An 18,524-nucleotide genomic window follows, 5' to 3' on the forward strand; every position below is an offset into this window, starting at 1 on the left:
TAACTGCCATTTTCCAACTGTCAAATTTTAACTGCCATTTTCCAACTGCTTTTTTTCCAACTGCCATTTTCCAACTGCCAAATTTTAACTGCCATTTTCCAACTGTCAAATTTTAACCACTTTGTCCTCCTTGACGTATAAAAACGTCGAGGACAGGGGCGCTCCCGCGGCCGATCCCGCGCGTGCACTCCCGGCCGCGGATTCGGTAGCCCAGGAATTAATGTATCGGGCTATGGTGCCCGATCACGGATTCCTCTCCCCCGCTGAAAAAGCGACAGCTTCTCTCGGAAGCTACGCTTTTTCTGAAGCTATGTCCCTCTAAGCGTACATTGTACGCTTAGAGTGACGTCATGTAAACAAAATCAAGATTGCCATCTTGTGGCCAAGAAGTAAAAACTACAAGTAAAAAAAACATTACAATACACAAATATTTCCCCAAATAAAATATCCCACCCTCCCAAAAATGCCCACATAAAAGGTTTAATTAAAAAAAAACAAAAAAAAAAACCCATAAATATTTACCTAAGGGTCTATTTCTCTCTATTTTTTTTATTAGCTTGTAAATAGTGATGGATGCAAAACGGAAAAAAATGCCCTTTTATTTCCAAATAAAATATTGACGCGATACATTGTGATAGGGAAATAATTTAAACGGTGAAATAACCGTGACAAATGGGCAAATACAATACGTGGGTTTTAATTATGGAGGCATGTATTATTTTAAAACTATAATGGCCGAAAAACTGACAAATAATGAATTTTTCTCATTTTTTTTTCTTATTCTTATGGTGGCCATACATGGTACAATTTTTTCATACAATCTTACCATTTCTATGTAGTATAAGGGTAAATTAAGTGAATATACTGAAAAGATAATTTAGGCAGTTCCCTTATACTACATAGAATTGGTAAAATTGGATGAAAAAAAATTGTACCATGTATGGCCACCTTTACTGTTAAAATGCATTTACAGTAAGGTAGCTCTTAGCAAAATGTACCCCCCAAAGAAAGCCTAATTGGTGGCGGAAAAAACAAGATATAGATCAGTTCATTGTGATAAGTAGTGATAAAGTTATAGGCTAATGAATGGGAGGTGAACATTGCTCGGATGCATAAAGTGAAAACGACTGAGAGCTTAGGTGGTTAACTGCCATTTTCCAACTGCCATATTCCAACTGCCATTTTCCAACTGTCACATTTTCCAACTGCCATTTTCCAACTGCAAAATTTTAACTGCCATATTCCAACTGCCAAATTTCAACTGCAATTTTCTAACTGTCAAATTTCAACTGCCATTTTCCAACTGTAAACCTGGCGAGGTGGGCATCTGCAATGGATGGGATCCAGGGACACTGGAGCTGCGGCAAGGGACAGATAGGCTGCCAGGGACGAGAGGAAGTAACAGGTAAGTAGATCTTGTTTTTTTTTTTCAACTCACAACTGTATTTTTCATTTTCATGTATTTTCAGTTATTTTCCAACTGCCATTTTAAAACTATCATTCTCCAAACTGCCAAATTTCTACTATCATCTTTTCCACTAACAGATTTTAACTGTCATTCTCCAACTGTCATTTTTCAACTGCCATTTTCCAACTACCATTTTTTAGTTTTAGGCCTCTTTCCCAGTGGGACGTTGCGTTTGATGCGACATTAAAGTCGCACAAGGTGCCCCTAACACAACGCATGTTGGTTTTGAAGTTGGACGTTGTTTTAAACTACGTTGTGTAACGTGGTGGGCCGTTTTCGCCGCATACTGAAAACTGCGCATGCGTCACATTTAAAAAAAATAAATAAATAAAAAAAAAAATAAAAAAAAATTACCGAGCATGTGCAAACAGTCCAACGCAGCTAATAACGCACAGCATGCAGCGCTTTCTAAATATTGCTACACCTTACACACAACGCAACGTGAGCACTGTGAATGTCACACATACTTTGTGTTGCTGTGCGTTAGTCTGCGTTATTACTTTTTATAACGTGCGACTTTAACGTTGCACTGTGAAAGCAGCCTTAACTGTAATTTCTCCACATATTTTTCAACTATCCTTTTTCAACTGTTTCCTTCTTCCTTTCCTATTTTATTTATTTTGCAAACACAAGCCTTGAGCAGGGGTGCTTGATACCCCCGATCACGGATTTGAGTAATCACGACTCCACCCACTTCCAGACTGGCCATGATTGTGATTACTAATAGAAATGGAATATCGATTCGAATGCGGTTTCAAGTCCGATTTCTGCATTACATTCGGAATGACGAATGGCCTGTAAATTGCTTTCAAACCCGGTTTAACATGAAATGATGTAGATATATAGATAGACAGACACACTGCTGCCCATAATTATTCATACCCCTGGCAAATTTGACTTAAAGAGACTCTGTAACAAAATGTTCAGCCTTATTTCTTCTATCCTATAAGTTCCTATACCTGTTCTAATTTGGCCTGGCTTACTGCAGCCTTTTCTAGTTGCACTGTCTCTGTATTATATCTAATCTTCTTTCCTTTGTCAAGCCTTGTCAGCCCAGAGAGGAATGTGCCGTGATAGGGAGAAGTTATGCACACCTCCCCCACGCCCTCTGCAGGCTCTGTGTGTGTGCTTTATTAGTCACAGCCAGCATCTCTGCTCACAGCCAGCCTGTCTGTGACCTTGTGAACAGCTGTGAGGGCAGAAAGAACAGTTCAAAGCCCAGACAAGCAGCCAAGGCAACAAGTGGGAGAAATATTACAGCAAGTCAACAGTCAAGTTTGAGAGGAGCCTCTGCAAACAGGCACCTGCTCTGATGATGCATTTCCTGTTTGGCGGCCATCTTCATTGTTTACAAAAAACAATGAATAAAACAGTGATTTTATCACCAAAAAAACAGCAGGAGCAGCGAACATGTCACAGAGGGGGCTAGGAGAAGACTACAAACAGGCAGGTACATTTATCTATGTAAGATTTTCACAGTACAGATTCTCTTTAAAGGGATACTGTAGGGGGGAAATGAGTTGAACTTACCCGGGGCTTCTAATGGTCCCCCGCAGGCATCCTGTGTCGGCACAGCCACTCACCGATGCTCCGGCCCCGCCTCCGGTTCACTTCTGGAATTTCAGACTTTAAAGTCTGAAAACCACTACGCCTGCGTTGCCGTGTCCTCACTTCCCCTGATGTCACCAGTAGCGCACGGCGGAGGCACAGACCATACTGGGTCTGCGCAGTACGCTCCTGGTGACATCAGCAGGAGCGAGGACATGGCAACACAGGCGCAGTGGTTTTCAGACTTTAAAGTCTGAAATTCCAGAAGTGAACCGGAGGCGGGGCCGGAGCATCGGTGAGTGGCTGCACGGGCACAGGATGTCTGCGGGGGACCATTAGAAGCCCCGGCTAACTTCAACTCATTTCCCCCCGACCCCCCTACAGTATCCCTTTAAAAAGTTACTTTTATTTAACCAGCAAGTATTTTTTAATGGGAAATGACATAGGTGTACAATGTACAAGATGCATTATTGTGTGGGGGGGGGGGCCATTTCTCAGCTATTATTTACATTTGAGCAAAAAGTGTCCAAAATTATTCATACACTTCTCAAAAATCAATAGAAAAGCCTTTACTGGCTATTGCAGCAAACGCTTCCTATAATTGCTGACCAGCAGAGAGCTACTGCTTCCCCTTCAGCCGTGGGTCCAGTATCATGGTGATCCAGATGTCCTCCCTCTGCCGCATCTGGATCACCCTGGGGTCCCTGCACAGAAAGCACAGCATATGGGCTGCCCCTCCCGCTTCCAGCAGATCAAATGCCGCCCTGTCCAGCAGGCAAACCATGGGCACCCACTCTCAGACAGACGTCCACTCCCAGAGCACCATGTTGGTTCCCTGCAGGAAGGGAGCCAACACCAAGCACACCTGCCCAATCTGCCCCCAGTCTGCATTGGGAAGAACCTGGAGGTGTGTGGTGCCAGAGACATCAACGATGTAGCGGGCGACATTCCTCCTGTGCTGGCACAGCCTCTACAACATTGCCAGGGTGTAGTTCCAGCGAGTTGGTACAGCGATGATGACACGGTGTTGTTGCAGGCCCTCGCACTGCTGGTCAGCCAAGATCGCGGAGGCAGGGGCAGAGCAGCGGAAATGGTGCACAATTTTCCACGCCCCTTCCAGCAGTGCGTCCATCCCCTGGTAGGTGCACAGGAACCTCTGCCCCACCAGATTTAGGACGTGGACCAAACAGGTGACATGGCTGAAGTGTCCTCTGCTGAGGGCGGCCAGTAGGTTTGCCCCGTTTTCGGACACCACCAATCCGACTCTGAAGTCTTTGGGGGGTCAGCCACTTCTGCTCCTGCTCTCTGAGGGCAGCTAGGAGTTGAAGGCCATCAGCTTCTCCTTCCCCAGGCTGGACATCTCCAGCAGCGATTGGCAGTGGCAGGGCTTGACGCTGCTGCTGAGGCGGAGATTCTTGGAGGGAACCGGATCAGAGGAGCCTGCTGCATCTTCCCCTGACCCCGCAGGGTGGCACCACCAACTGGGCTACTGCTGCTGTGCCATTTGTTGCTGTGCCCTCACCCCCTTTCCAAACTCACCCAGTGCACGGTGAAGGACAGTAGCGGTCTGTCCCAAATCGGCTGCTCCAAGAGTCCATGGTGACATGGACCCACTCGCCCACGGAGTGATTGAGCGAATGGGCCATGTTTGCCACCACAAACTGGTGCATTGCTGGTATTGCTGTGCGGGAGAAGTAGTGGAGGCTGGGGATTCGCCGCTCTGGGATCCCATACTGCAGGAGTGCGCGTATTGTCCTCCCCTCCTGCACATGGGAGTATGGCAGCAGCTGGAAGCACATGGCCTGGGCAAGCAACCTGTTCAGCAGCCGGATGAGCCTACGGCCAGGAGCTCAGGGCAGAACCTTGGTCACACCCGGAAAGGCGTCGCTGGGCAGGGTCTACCTCTTGCCTGCACGGGAAGATGAGGAGGGAACAGTGGAGGGAACAGTGGAGGGAACAGTGGAGGGAGCAGAAGAGGCCACTGAGGACTGGCTGCCCTTACCAGCTTCAATTTCAGGGTGAGCTCTGGAGGGTGCACTGGAGGGAGCAGTGCGTTTACCCACTTCAGCTGCTGCTCGACGAGCAGGAGGGCGGGATGCTGATGAAGGACGTGCAGTGGTTATCCTGCTCTGACCACTACCTCATCCATCAGCTTCCTTCAGGCCCAAACTCCTCAAACAGTCTTGTGCTGAGTCCTCCACGAGGGCGACCCTCTTTTTCTTGGGCTACTTCAAATGTATTTATTTATGGCGCATTGTGGTGATTTGTTGTTGTTGAGGTGTTTTCCAGACGAACTTGCACTGTTTTTTCTTTATAAAGAGGTACTTTGTTGTTTTCAAACATTGGATTAGATTAATTGCAGCATGAATTACAGATCTTTCTGAACCAATTTTTTGGAATGCCAACCATTTACTTCTCTTTACTAAAATGTATGGCACGTGTGTTGCTTTGCGTTGCAGTATTAATTGAAATGAGACAACACTGTGTTGGTACAGAAATGCATGCAGCAGTCCATTGTCAAAACACACTGCTACACAGCACATGACACATTACTGAAATAAGCTCAGCAATGCAGCAGTGCATCCTGACCTTCACGGTTGTTATCAAGCTACCATTTTTAAAAAGGACCACTGTAGCGAAAAAAAGTAATCAGTTAAAATCTTTAAGAACCGACATGTTTTGGACTAATCGACCGCCTCATTGGGATTCTCAGGGTTTTCTTTGTTTTTAACCACTTGAGGACTGCAGTGTTAAACCCCCTAAAGACCAGGCCATTTTTCTTGAAAAAGGCCACTGCAGCTTTAAGGTCTCACTGCAGGGTCGCACACAAGTAATTCCCCCCCCCCCCCTTTCTCCCCACCAACAGTGTTGGTACGGTCCGATTCTCCCCCCCCCCCCCCCCCCATGTTTGTTTTGGGGTTTTTTTTAACAGATACTTATGTTTGTTTATCTTTCTAATAAAATGTCTTTATTTTATGACAGCCCCTGAGACAATGAAGGGGACAGCAGTGTCGCACGCCGGTCCCCAGTACAGCGCTGTGCGGGATAATTCGACAGTCTCCGAGTGGTGATCGCCGCTTGGAGACTAAAGGCAGAGCGCGATCTCCTGCAAAATCCGATAAGGAACTGTGAGCTTTAATCATTCTGCCTGTAACTATCTATAGTGTGGAACACGGAGATTATTTATGATTGCATTTGACTCAGTTATAGAGGAAACTTGCTGCCTTTCTTTTGTCCAAAGACATAAATCTGAATTATATTACAAGATTGCGTCCAGTGATACTTATTGCTCATGTGGAATATTGCCATATGAAATAGCTGCTAAAAAAAAAAAAAAAAAAGTTCTTTTTTCTAATTTACACTTGCAGTTTACTAGCTGATAAGGCGTAATTGAACAAGCTAATCTCTCTAGACCAGGGCTTTGCAACCTGTGGTACTCGTACTACTGGTGGTGACCAGGTTTGCCTGCCACTTGTCCTGGTACTGTCCAGTCTCCACAAAGTTTTCTCCCCCACCCTCGCTGTGCTGCTCTACGGCATACTTCAGACCTCAGATCAGTGGGGAAGAGACAGCCAGGAGAACGGTGCACAGTGGTGGCACAGATACAGAAGTTGACATCACTGTTCACCTCATGTATTTGAAGTATACACACCGTCACCGTGCACCGTTTGCCTTGCTGTCTCTTCACTGCAGCTGGCTTACCGATGATCTGAGCTGTGACCTATTTTGCAGGGAAGCACAGAAAGGCGTGAGCAAGGGGGAGCCTAACTTTGTGGGGAGTCACTGCCTCAGCTCTCTGGTGGTGGGACCAGGCTACCCATAATTAAGTGGGGGGGGGGGGTGAAGGAACTTGCAAGGCTACCTATATTGGCAATCTACCTACAGATTGCCAATACTGACAATATGTAGGCTAGCAATCTAATTGTAACCTTTTCCCCCACCAATGCCTCCTACTTTCCCCCTCCCATATGCCCTCTTTTCTTAAAGTGTACTATAAATGTGGAACTCCGCTCACAACCTCCATCCACCGACAGTGCAGGAAAGCAGGCTGCCAAGACCTCAGATCCAAGACCGTAGAAAGTAAAGTCCGCACGATGTCGGTAGAATCAATATGGCTTTATTCAATCGTTACACATGACAAGCTAAAAGCCAGCACCACATGCTGACATGTTTCGGGCGTTGATTAAGGGCGTGTAACGCCCGAAACATGTCAGCATGTGGTGCTGGCTTTTAGCTTGTTATGTGTAACGATTGAATAAAGCCATATTGATTCTACCGACATCGTGCGGACTTCACTTTCTACGTTCTTAGAGTGTACCTGTAAGAAAAAAGTGCCCCGGAGGGTACATACCTCAGGGAGGGGGAGGCCTTTGTATCCTAAAGAGGCTTCCCATCCGCCTCAGTAGAGGGTATTCAGCGCTGGGAGCCCCAAAGTTCTTGTCGGTGTGTGTGCATGCGCAGTAGCTGCTCTCCGTTCCGGCTCCAGCAGAAACAGCCAAGCCCGATTGCGTCCAATCTACTGCGCAGGCACACTTGGTGGTATTTCAAAATTTTCAGGAGATAAAAGTGGTACTATTAGTTAAAAGGTTGAAAAGCCCTGCTTTAAAGAGAACCTGAGGTGGGGATCTTAGAATAAAATCTATACACAGAGGCTGGGTCTTGCTATAGTGCCCAGCCTCTGTTGCTAGTTGAATCCCCCCTAAATTCCCCCTGCGCTCCGCTCTCCCCCATAATTTATAGCCGCACTGTCGACACGCAGCGTGTCGCAGCGGGCTATGTTTATCTCCCTAGTGTCACTCACGCCGCTCCCCCCGCCTCCTGCAGAGCGCCGGTCCCCGCCCCTTCCCTCCCCACTGATTGGAGGGAAGGGACACGGGCGGGGACCGGCACTCTGCAGGAGGCGGGGGAGCGGCGTGAGGGACATTAGCTAGGTAAACATTGCCCGACAGCGCGGCTGTAATTTATGGGCTAGAGCGGAGCGCAGGGGGGACTTAGGGGAGATTCAACTAGCAACAGAGGCTGGGCACTATAGTCAGACCTAGCCTCTGTGTATAGATTTTGTTCTAAGATCCCCACCTCGGGTTCTCTTTAAAAGGATACCCGAGGCAAGAGCAAGAAGTTCTGTATAGCTTTCCTGGGGCTTCTTCCAGCCCGTGCCTCCTTGATGTGCCCAAGCGGCTGGAAGCATTCTGCACATGCACAGTCCGTAGAGAGAAAAACTGTGCATGCACAGAATGCTCCCGGCCATTAGAGCACAATCCAGGTGGTGTGCAGCTTTGGCCGCGCATGCGTGTGTAACTTACAGAACTTTTGGAGAGGTTCAAAACTACAGCAAGGGACCCAATAAGATTGCAGGGGGCTGGAAGAAGCCCCAGGTAAGTTAAAGGGAACCTTAACCGTGGATTAAAAAAAAAAAAAGTTTCACTTACCTGGGGCTTTCCCAAGCCTCCTGCAGCCGTCCTGTGCCCGCGCAGCTCCTCCAGTTTCCTCCGGTCCCCCGCCGTGGCTTAGTTTCGTTTTCAGCCTACTGCCAGTCGTCCTGCAACGCGTCCTATTCTTCCGCATTCCCCGACGTAAAGTGCGTCATTCGGACGTGCTTTACGACGGGGAATGCATTCCATGGACGTGCTTTACGTCAGGAAATGCGGTTGAATAGGACGACGACTGTCAGTCGCCGAAAACGAAACTAAGCCGCGGCGGGGGACCAGAGGACACTGGAGGAGCTGTGCGGGCACAGGACGGCTACAGGAGGCTTGGGAAAGCCCCAAGGAAAACTTTTTTTTTTTATCCACGGTTAAGGTTCCCTTTAAACAGAACTTCTTGCTCTCGCTTGGGTATCCTTTAAAGAGGAACTGTCCCGACAAAACGTCCCCTGGGGGGTACTCACCTCGGGTGGGGGAAGCCTCCGGATCCTAATGAGGCTTCCCACGCCGTCCTCCATCCGTCAAGGGTCTCGCTGCAGCCCTCCGTGCAGCGGTGACGTCAATATTTACCTTCCCGGCTCCTGCGCAGGCGCTCTGACGGCTGTCGGCTCCGAAGTAGGCGGAAATACCCGATCGCCGTCGGGTCTGCTCTACTGCGCAGGCGCAAGTTTCCAGGCGCCTGCGCAGTAGAGCGGACCTGACGGAGATCGGGTATTTCTGTCTATTTCCGTGCCGAAAGCAGCCACAGCGCCCCCGCTGGAGCCAACAAAGGTAAATATTGAAGCTACAGTCGGCTCTGTCGCCGGCTGTTCGGAGGGCTGCAGCGAGACCCCCGTGGGACAGAGGACGGCGTGGGAAGCCTCATTAGGATCCGGAGGCTTCCCCCACCCGAGGCGAGTACCCCCCAGGGGAGGTTTTTGTTGTTACAGAGTCTCTTTAAGGCTGCTTACACACTAAGGGCCTGTTTCCACTACACGCAGATTCTGCATGCAGAAAACTGACTCCAATGAATGCCTATGGGCCTGTTTCCACTGAACGTGATTTTTCTGATGCAGATTTCCCATAGGCATTCAGTGGAGTCAGTTTTCTGCATGCAGAATCTGCGTGTAGTGGAAACAGGCCCTAAGACATTACAGGCGCACGTTAGTGCAGCCTGTAACGCTCCCCAACGCACAGCAATGTAACACAAGTGGGCTGTTCACACAGCCCACGTTGCGTTACATGTAACGCTGCACGTTCTTAAGGAAGTGCAGCATGCTACGCCGTTAGAGCGGCTTAAGCCGCGTTAGACTGTCTGCACATGCGCAGTCATGTTGGGGAGGAGCGGAGAGCGGCCAGGCACATGGCTAATTAATATTCACTGCACGTTGTGACGTGCAGTGTTTACTTCCAGGAGCGGCCGCTCTGTGCGGTGATTGGCCGGCGGGACCACGTGATTCCGCATGCGCACATGAGTACGCATCACGGACGCCAGAGTGAGCTGCACAACGCGGCTCACTCTGACGTCCACAACGAAGAGCACCAGGCGTCGCGTTAGGTGCACGTTATGCGACCTTAACGTGGCACCTAACGCAACGTCTTAGTGTACAAGTAGCCTACAGACCACAAACGAGAAACATCACTCAAATAACATTAACCGACAAAATGAAACATACATCAATATGCCAAACAAATATTTCCTACAAATACTCCACACGCAAGCGACGTTCCACACAACACATGCACGCATACTCTAACAATGTCTTTTGAATGACAGGGTACACACCGGTTGACCGCTCAATAGTCATCAGAACTGATGCGCCAGTGGGATCACCCAGAATATGTGATATCGGTCGCTCATAATTGTTTGGCTACTTTTTTTATACCGATTGTCGTTCAATTCAGCAATATCAGTTATTCATTGCAATTGACTTTTTTCCAATATCTGTACAAAGCAGCAGAGTGATGTCTGGTGATTTCAGTGCCTGATGCCCATATTCCGGAGCAGTGCTTTTCAGCGCTGCTAGATTTGGGCGCAGCCGGCGCCTCCATAGACTTCAATAGGAATCATTCCTATTGAAGCGCTCAGTGAGTAACGTCGGCTCCGTCAGAAGACAGAGCCGAAGTTGCTTAAAAACATAATAATTCGGCCTTCAGCAATCGCTGGAAGCCGAATTATTTCATTCCCCCACTATCCATGTCGGCCTGGAGGGGGAATAGTAATTAAATCGGCCCGGACTTGTGCAGAAGCAGGATCAGCCATATACCGCTGTATCCTGCGCCCAAGTCTACCGGCGCCGATTTCAAATGTACGCCCATATTCTCCTTGCTGCAAGGTACTGTGTATTTAGCTGAGAGTGGGGGCTAGTACTCTCAAAACGTGTGTGTTTTATTTGTTTATTATTTTCATACCTGGGCACCTCCATTCTTATGCTAGGTACACACAATGCAATATTCTGTCAATTATTTCCAACATGTTCGATCTGATTTCCGATCAATTTTCCGTTCACTTCTATGGAAAAGCGATCAGAAATCAGACCTGTCAGAAATAGTTGATCTGACATTAACCACTTCTGTACCACGCTATTTTGTGCTGATCTGTGCTGCGTGGGCTCTCCAGCCCACAGCACAGATCAGGTTGCAGCCAGGCCGATCAGACTTCCCCCCCTTTTTTCCCCACTAGGGGGATCACCTGCTGGGGGGGGTCTGATCACCGCCGGCTGCTTGCGCTTGCGGGGGGGGGGGGGGGGGGGGGAGGCTCTTCAAAGCCCCCCTCCGCAGCGCTTCCTGGCCTCCTTCCCCTTCCCTCCCCCTGTGAGCGGCGCAGGACGGATTTCCGTCCTGCGCCTAATGGGATAGGCTTTAGCCTATCAGATGCCGGCGATCCCCGGCCAATTAGAGGCCGGGGATCGCCGATCTCCTCTACGGTATACCGTAGTATACGGCCATATACATGTAACCACCGGGGGAAGATCTTCCCCGTGTGTTTACATTTACCCTGCGAGCCGCCGATCGGCTCGCAGGGTGTTCACGTGAGTGTTCATGCGAGCGGCCGTTTCCATGGAATCCACTTCAGGATTCAGGGGCGTATATATGCGTACGCCGAATCCTGAAGTGGTTAAATCTGCCAGAAAATTGATCGTGTGTACCTAGCTTTACAAGTATCCTATTACAATGTTGTTTGTAGTCAACTGCACAATAGTCTTCAGAATTGTTCCCCTCAGAATATGGGATATCAGTCACTCAATCATTTGGCTATATTTTTCATACCGATAGTCGTCCGATAAATCAATACCGGTCATTCGTTACAAATGACTATTCCAATGTCTGTTCAAAGCTTAGATCCTGGTGGTGTTAGTGCCTGGCAGCAATGTGACAAGTGTAGCCTGTCATACTAGGTAAACGCCATACAATTTTCTGTTAGAGGTACCTGCCAGATAGATCTAACAGAAAATTGTATGGCATCAATTCATCAAAGGATGCTTAGTGTACACCATACAGTTTTCTATTAGATTTTCCTGCAAGATAGATTTTTTTTTTCTAACATGTTGGAAAAAAAAATCTATATGGCAGGTAAATCTAACAGAAGATTGTATGGTGTGTACCTAGCATTAGATGGTATGTGGCACTAGCAGTTTGCCCAGTGTCAGCGCCTGGCGTGGACAGCGTGCCCTGTCAGTACCTGGCAATGTGAGGGCAGCAGGAGGAGCCGCTCTCCCTCCCCTCTAGTCACTCACCTGTATGAGGAGGTCAGTGTCCTGGACCAGGAAGCCGCGGTGTTCGGGCAGCTTGTGCACAGTCACCTGGGCTAGGTCAGGCGAGGGGTTCTTCAGCAGCAGCACTGCACTCCGGGCCGAGCCTGGCGGAACACAACCGAAGCTGACAAAGGGAGGCCGGGAGAAGTGTGTGAGGCAGAGCACAGGGGTCTCCTCTGCGCTTGGCTTCTGCCCGGGTCCTCCCGCAGGAGGAGAGATGGACAGCATCCTGCAGGTACACAGCACAGCTGCGACTCCCCCTGTAATACGAAGCACTCCGGGATTGTCACTGGCGGCAAGACCTGACTACTACCACCTTCTCCTCGTCTCCAGAATTCAAACTGCGCCGTAACATGATAGGTTCTCCCTTCTCACGCTGCCAGTTCTGTTTTCCTTTTCAGCCAATAGTAACAGGAGAGAGTGAGTCGATTCATCCAATGGAATTTGCTCGCTATTGGAGAAGGGGCGGTAACAGAAGCACAGCCAATTGGAAAGGCGAGAATTATTTTAAACGCTGTGTACATACAGCCAGGGTGGATGCTGCAAGAGAATTCTGGTTGTCACTTGTGTCAGGGAACAACAGCTCACGATAATTGCAGTTGGCTGATGGTGTAATGGAAGGGCTCTGCCTCTGACACAGGACAGGAGACCAGGGTTCGAATCTCGGCTCTGCCTGTTCAGTAAGCCAGCACTAATTCAGTAAGAGACCTTTGGCAAGTCTCCCTTAGGGCTCTTTTCCACTATGAAATGCGATCGCGATCGCAATCGCGTTTCAATTTCCACCATGCGATTGCGATTGAGCTACTATACTCATTATAGTCCAGCTCAATCGCATACAAAACGCGGCAGGACGACGATTGCGCTTTGACCAAAATCGCAATCGGATCGCGCTAATGGAAATTGCTGCTGCAGTTTCCATTAGTTTAATGTACCTTGCGATCAGAAGCAAATCGCAGGCTAGTGGAAAAAGGCCCTTACACTGCTACTGCCAATAGAGCGCGCCCTAGTGGCTGCTGCTCTGCTCTGGCACTTTGAGTCCGCAAGGAGAAAAGCGCAAAATAAATGTTATTTGTCTTGTCTTGACGATAATAATTATCTCTCGTAACCATGCTTACCTCACGCTCGACGGCGGTCGAGTGTGTATGTGTATGGAGTGAACAAGGGAAATGCTCTATAAGCTCCATAATCTACAACGTGAATAATTAAGGTAACCATATATCTAGTGATTAGAGAGAGATCTGTCAGCTGCCCACGCACCACAGACCGATTCACGAATCGGCCTTGTGTGCCGCATCTGCTGCCCCAACGCTGTCCCCTAATGAAAAATGTCCCAGTGTAAAGTACATATTACCTGTCCGTGGCCTGCACTGTCTAGGAAACCACCTGGGGCGTGCGTGTATGCACAGCAGAATGCACCCGGAGCAGTGGAGGGAAAAGCACAGGCCACTGAGGGGACATTTTTCATTACGGGGGACAGTGCTGGGGGTTTCATCGCATTTGTCGATCATCAGCGAAATTGCATGCCGTTCCCGCTGTGCACCCGATCAAGCAAGTTGGGCCAACATCTTGCAGCATGCACGATCGACAATGCAACCAATTTTTTTGTCCTGAAATTGGTTGCATTGTCGGTTGGCCATGCACTTGGCGGCACTGGTTTCATCTAATTTGATTATAATAATCAAATCGGATGATCAATTGGCCGCTGAGTCGCCTGATGTATTGCCACCATTCAAATCATGGACTCTGGTCCTTTCTTTCATCAGATGCAGTCTGTCACGCTAGTAGTGCTTCACCAATAGATCCTAAAGTCGACCTGAACTCTTGCACAGGGCAGAAGGAAAACAGAGAGAAATGAACTCTCTATGTATTTAGAGAGTTTAGCCTGTCTAAATTCCTCTCATCTGTGTCTAATCACAAGTTGTAATTTGATCTCTCCCCAGAGTCATCAAAGATCATCGATCTGTAATCCCCGCTCTCAGCTCCGACTAGTTTCATTGTCCTGTCCGTTATCTCGCCTGATGTCGGCAGGATGCCGAAACTAGTTGGGCTGAGCACAGGCAGGCATTACCAATTGATAACCTTTGATGATTTGTGTCATAGCACCACAAGGGCGGGAAACGATATCAGCCGGTGGGTCTTAAAGAGACACTGTAACGAGAAAAACGTCCCCTGGGGGTACTAACCTTGGGAGGGGGAAGCCTCAGGATCCTAATGAAGCTTCACCCGTCCTCCTCGGCCCCACGGGGGTCTCGCTGCAGCCCTTCAAAGCCGGCCCGACAAATTCGACAGCCTGTTCAATATTTACCTTTCCAGGCTCCATCGGGGGCGCTGTTTCGGCTCTTCTGACGGAGATAGGCGGAAATAGCGGATCTCCGTCGGGTCCGCTCTACTGCGCAGGAGACTTGCGCCTGAGCAGTAGAGCGGCCCGACGGAGATCGGCTATTTCTGCCTATCTCCGTGGGAAGAGCGGATCCTGCGCCTGCGCTGGAGCCACGGAGGTAAATATATACATCACTGCCGCTCCGGGAGGACTTTTGCTGCCACCGTGGGACCGAGGAGGACGGGGGAAAGCTCAACAGGATCCGGAGGCTTCCCCCACCCAAGTTGAGTACCCCCCAGGGGATGTTTTTTCATTACAGATTTACTTTAAATGGTTTAGGGCCCACATAAGTGAGTGTACTTTGTTGTATTTTTATCTGCAGGTTTGATTAAAGCCTGTATATTTTTATTCAATACTGAGGGAGTCCCTGTTTTATCTTTTGTCCCCACATATGTTCTGAGGACATTGGAGCCTATAGATTTGCGAACAAGAGACAAAGGGGACGTCTTGAGAACAGTGGATGGATATCTAAGAAAATGTAATCGATGTGAAAGTTGGATTTTAGGATCATATTTGAAGAAAGAAAATGTCCTAATTGACCCATTTATGGGGACAATGGATAATAACCTTCCGACTACTTTAGATCATAAAATTTGCATTGAAAGACCACATCTGGTGAAAATATTGTACTGTTAATAGGCACCTTAATAGTGATGATTTGCAGTATCTAACTTTCAAAGAAGTGAAGTGATGCCTCAGTGAGCTGTATACCGTTAGCAGTGTGGTGTTAGAATCGATCACTATTCAACTAATTTCTAGTCAGAGATATATTGATCAGCTTGGGAGTGCTTTTCAATTTCCATGACGCCATTCTCCAGGTGTAGCGCATGCAAGTGTGTGGTGATGTCATCATTCATGTGTATGTACAACGTACGTGTTTCAGCACTTCAGTCTCTGCACCAATTGTAGGTTACTGGTGCACACCAGAATTGTGGGCAAACCACAACTTTGGGTTCAGAGAGGAGAGTCCAGCCACTGTTCAATAAGAACATACCTGACATTAATTTATTATTTTTATTGATTTATATAACATAATCTTCTGTTGTGCTGTACAGAGTAAGAAACATACATGGTACATAAAAACACACATTGCTACATAGTACAGACATAATAGGCAACATTATTATAGAAACAAATGTGTTATGTATAATGTAATTATGTAAAATTAAACTTACAAAACACACAGAGGAGAGAATGTTGCCCTTGTGAAATTAAAGAGGAATTGTAGTGAAAATAACTTAATTAATAAAATTGCTTATTATTATTATCATTATTTTTACAACATTCATAAATTATTTAGTCAGTGTTTGCCCACTGTAAAATCTTTCATCTTCCTGATTTACATTCTGAAATTTATCACTGGTGATGACATCTTTAGGCTGGGAACACACTAGGCAGAAACGCTAGCGTTGCGGAAAACGCAGCGAAAATGCACATAATGCAGGTTAAAGAGAACCCGAGGTGGGGATATTAGTATGAAATCTATACACAGAGGCTGGGTCTGGCTATAGTGCCCAGCCTCTGTTGCTATTTGAAGCCCCCCTAAGTCCCCCCTGCGCTCCGCTCTCCCCCATAAATACAACCGCGCTGTCGACATGCAGCGTGTCGCAGCGGGCTGTATTTACCTTCCTAGTGCTCCAATCAGTCAAGTCCGCACCATCAAGTAGTACTTTAGCTCTTTTATTGGTAAAGATTCAGCATAACAAGCATCTTCAGCATCTTGTTATGCTGAATCTTTACCAATAAAAGAGCTAAAGTACTACTTGATGGTGCGGACTTGACTGATTGGAGCAGACGGTGGAAGTGTCTGAGTGTGCAGAGGCACTGCAAGTTCCAGCACATCGCCTATTTCCCTCCGTGGGTGCTTGCTACACACTGCTTTATTGTTTACCTTCCTAGTGTCACTCACGCCTCTCCCCCTCCTCCTGCAGAGCACCATTCCCCGCCCGTGTTCCTTTCCTTGCCGCTGATTGGAGGGAAGGGACGCGGGCGGGGACCCGCTCTCTGCAGGAGGCGGGGGGACCGGCGTGAGTGACATTAGCTAGGTAAACATTGCCCGACAGCGTGGCTGTGATATATGGGCTAGAACGGAGCACAGGGGGACTTAGGGGGGATTCAAATAGCAACAGAGGCTGGGCACTATAGCCAGACCCAGCCTCTGTGTATAGATTTCATTCTAAGATCCCCACCTCGGGTTCTCTTTAATGGGCCGCATGAAAAATTGCATATGCTTGCGTTCTGCAATGCGTATTTTTAAAAATGCTGGTTTTGTTGCATATTTTTGAGAAGTGCATCAAAATCGCACATAATGAAAGTCAGTGGTGACGCAGAGGTATTGCACTTTAGTATGTTTTGTATGCGTTTTGCATGCATTTTTATATTCGTTTAAAGGAAGAAAAAAAAAGCAATTTTGATGATGTATTTCCGCTTCCTGTTGAGTTCCTAGTGATTTGAATAAGGCATAAAATGCATTAAAAAGCATACAAAACTCATACACGATTTATATATGCGAACCACAAATGCATTAAAACGCACGCAATACGCAAGAAAAAAACGCAAAACAGAAACGCACAGAAAACGCACAAACACAAATATAGCAAAACGCTATGTTTCCTGCATTGCCTAGTGTGTTCCAAGGGCTTGTTCACACTGTGAGCGTTTGTGTATTTTTTTAAGCACTAGCAATTTTAGAAATCACCCTAAAAGCAATTGTGCAATGATTCCCTATGAGAGTGTTCACATATGAGCGGTTCGATTGTGATCCGCTTCCAAAATCTCTGCCTGTACCATTTTCTGAGGCTTACCATTCTTAATTTGGCCCAATGGAAGGTATAGGGAAATCGCAAAGCGCTTGAAAAAGCACTTTGTATAGTGATTTCCCGAGCGCTTTTATGAATAAATACAATGGCTATCATTCATAAAAGTGTGTTTGCTAAAGAAAATCAGTACGGGAAAACACCGCATTTGGTATTTTAGACTTCTGTGTGCTCATTCATAAAAATTTTTACAGTTGCGATAGCAGTGCGGTGATTTCCCGAACTAGGCTGGCTCTAGGCTGTTGGTAGGCTGGCGTAATAGGAGAAGATGCCTGAGTCCCTCCGTGCGCTGCTCTCACTGCTGCTGCTTGGGAGGTCTGTCTCCATTGACTTAGCTGTAATCCGCATGCTTATCGCTACTTCCAAGGGAGCGGTATTCCCCGTCCTCATACCGCTTGCTCTAATCTTTATGAATTGACATTTAGTAACATTTGTTAAAATAATCACCGCATAAGGCGGTAATTTATCACTCTGCTCGGGAATGTCAGCTTTTCGTGCGGAAACAGCCTTTATGAATAGACATTTTGCTATGTGCTCGGTCAAGTCAGCTGTTTTCAACATTTCCGCATGCGGGAATGCTTTATGAATGATGGCCATTGTATTTATTCATTTTCGGGTGAAAAGGTTCACTTCCTGACTCATGTTAGGAAGTAAAAAAAGGAATCACTCTGCAAAAGTGCTTAGAAAGCGCAGGGAAAAGCGATTTATAATGTGAACATAGCATTACTGAGAGTTTTATTCACAGAAGGAGATGCAGCTTGATTGGCAGTTGAAAATTATTTCCTACAGTGCAACAAGATTCACAGATAGCAAACTGTCAGGACCATGGTCATGACATCACACTGTGGGAGGGGTTTTACCACAATACAGCCATACAGAGGTCCCTGATGATCTATTTGAGAAAAGGTAAAGATTTCTGATGGGTATCGGCTACTGATTGGGATTAATTTAAGTGATGGGTTATAGTTCAACTGTAAGGTGCACATACATTAATCGATTATAACAGTGATCAAATCTGCCGGATATTGATGTCCCAACATGGCCGCCCAATTGTAATTATCAATCGCTTTGGACAGAAAGTGCAGCAGTTCCATACATTTTAGATAGATTTCAAGCTAAAATCTGTTTGCAGTGTGTGGCTGGAATAAATCCCTC

The 18,524-nt window shown here is 47.4% G+C and overlaps 1 protein-coding gene across 1 annotated transcript in view; it reads right to left on the reverse strand.

Moving 5' to 3' along the window:
* The window catches only part of ASPM (assembly factor for spindle microtubules), an 88,835-nt gene extending 76,306 nt beyond the window's left edge, over window positions 1-12,529 (reverse strand). The window contains exon 1 of the mRNA XM_068240054.1: window positions 12,156-12,529. Coding sequence (XP_068096155.1) covers window positions 12,156-12,401 — 246 coding nt within the window. The 5' untranslated portion in view covers window positions 12,402-12,529. The remainder of the gene's footprint in view (window positions 1-12,155) is intronic.
* Between the last annotated feature and the right edge of the window lie 5,995 nt (window positions 12,530-18,524).

The sequence above is a fragment of the Hyperolius riggenbachi genome, chromosome 6 (assembly GCF_040937935.1).
Source record: "Hyperolius riggenbachi isolate aHypRig1 chromosome 6, aHypRig1.pri, whole genome shotgun sequence".
Lineage (NCBI taxonomy): Eukaryota > Metazoa > Chordata > Amphibia > Anura > Hyperoliidae > Hyperolius > Hyperolius riggenbachi.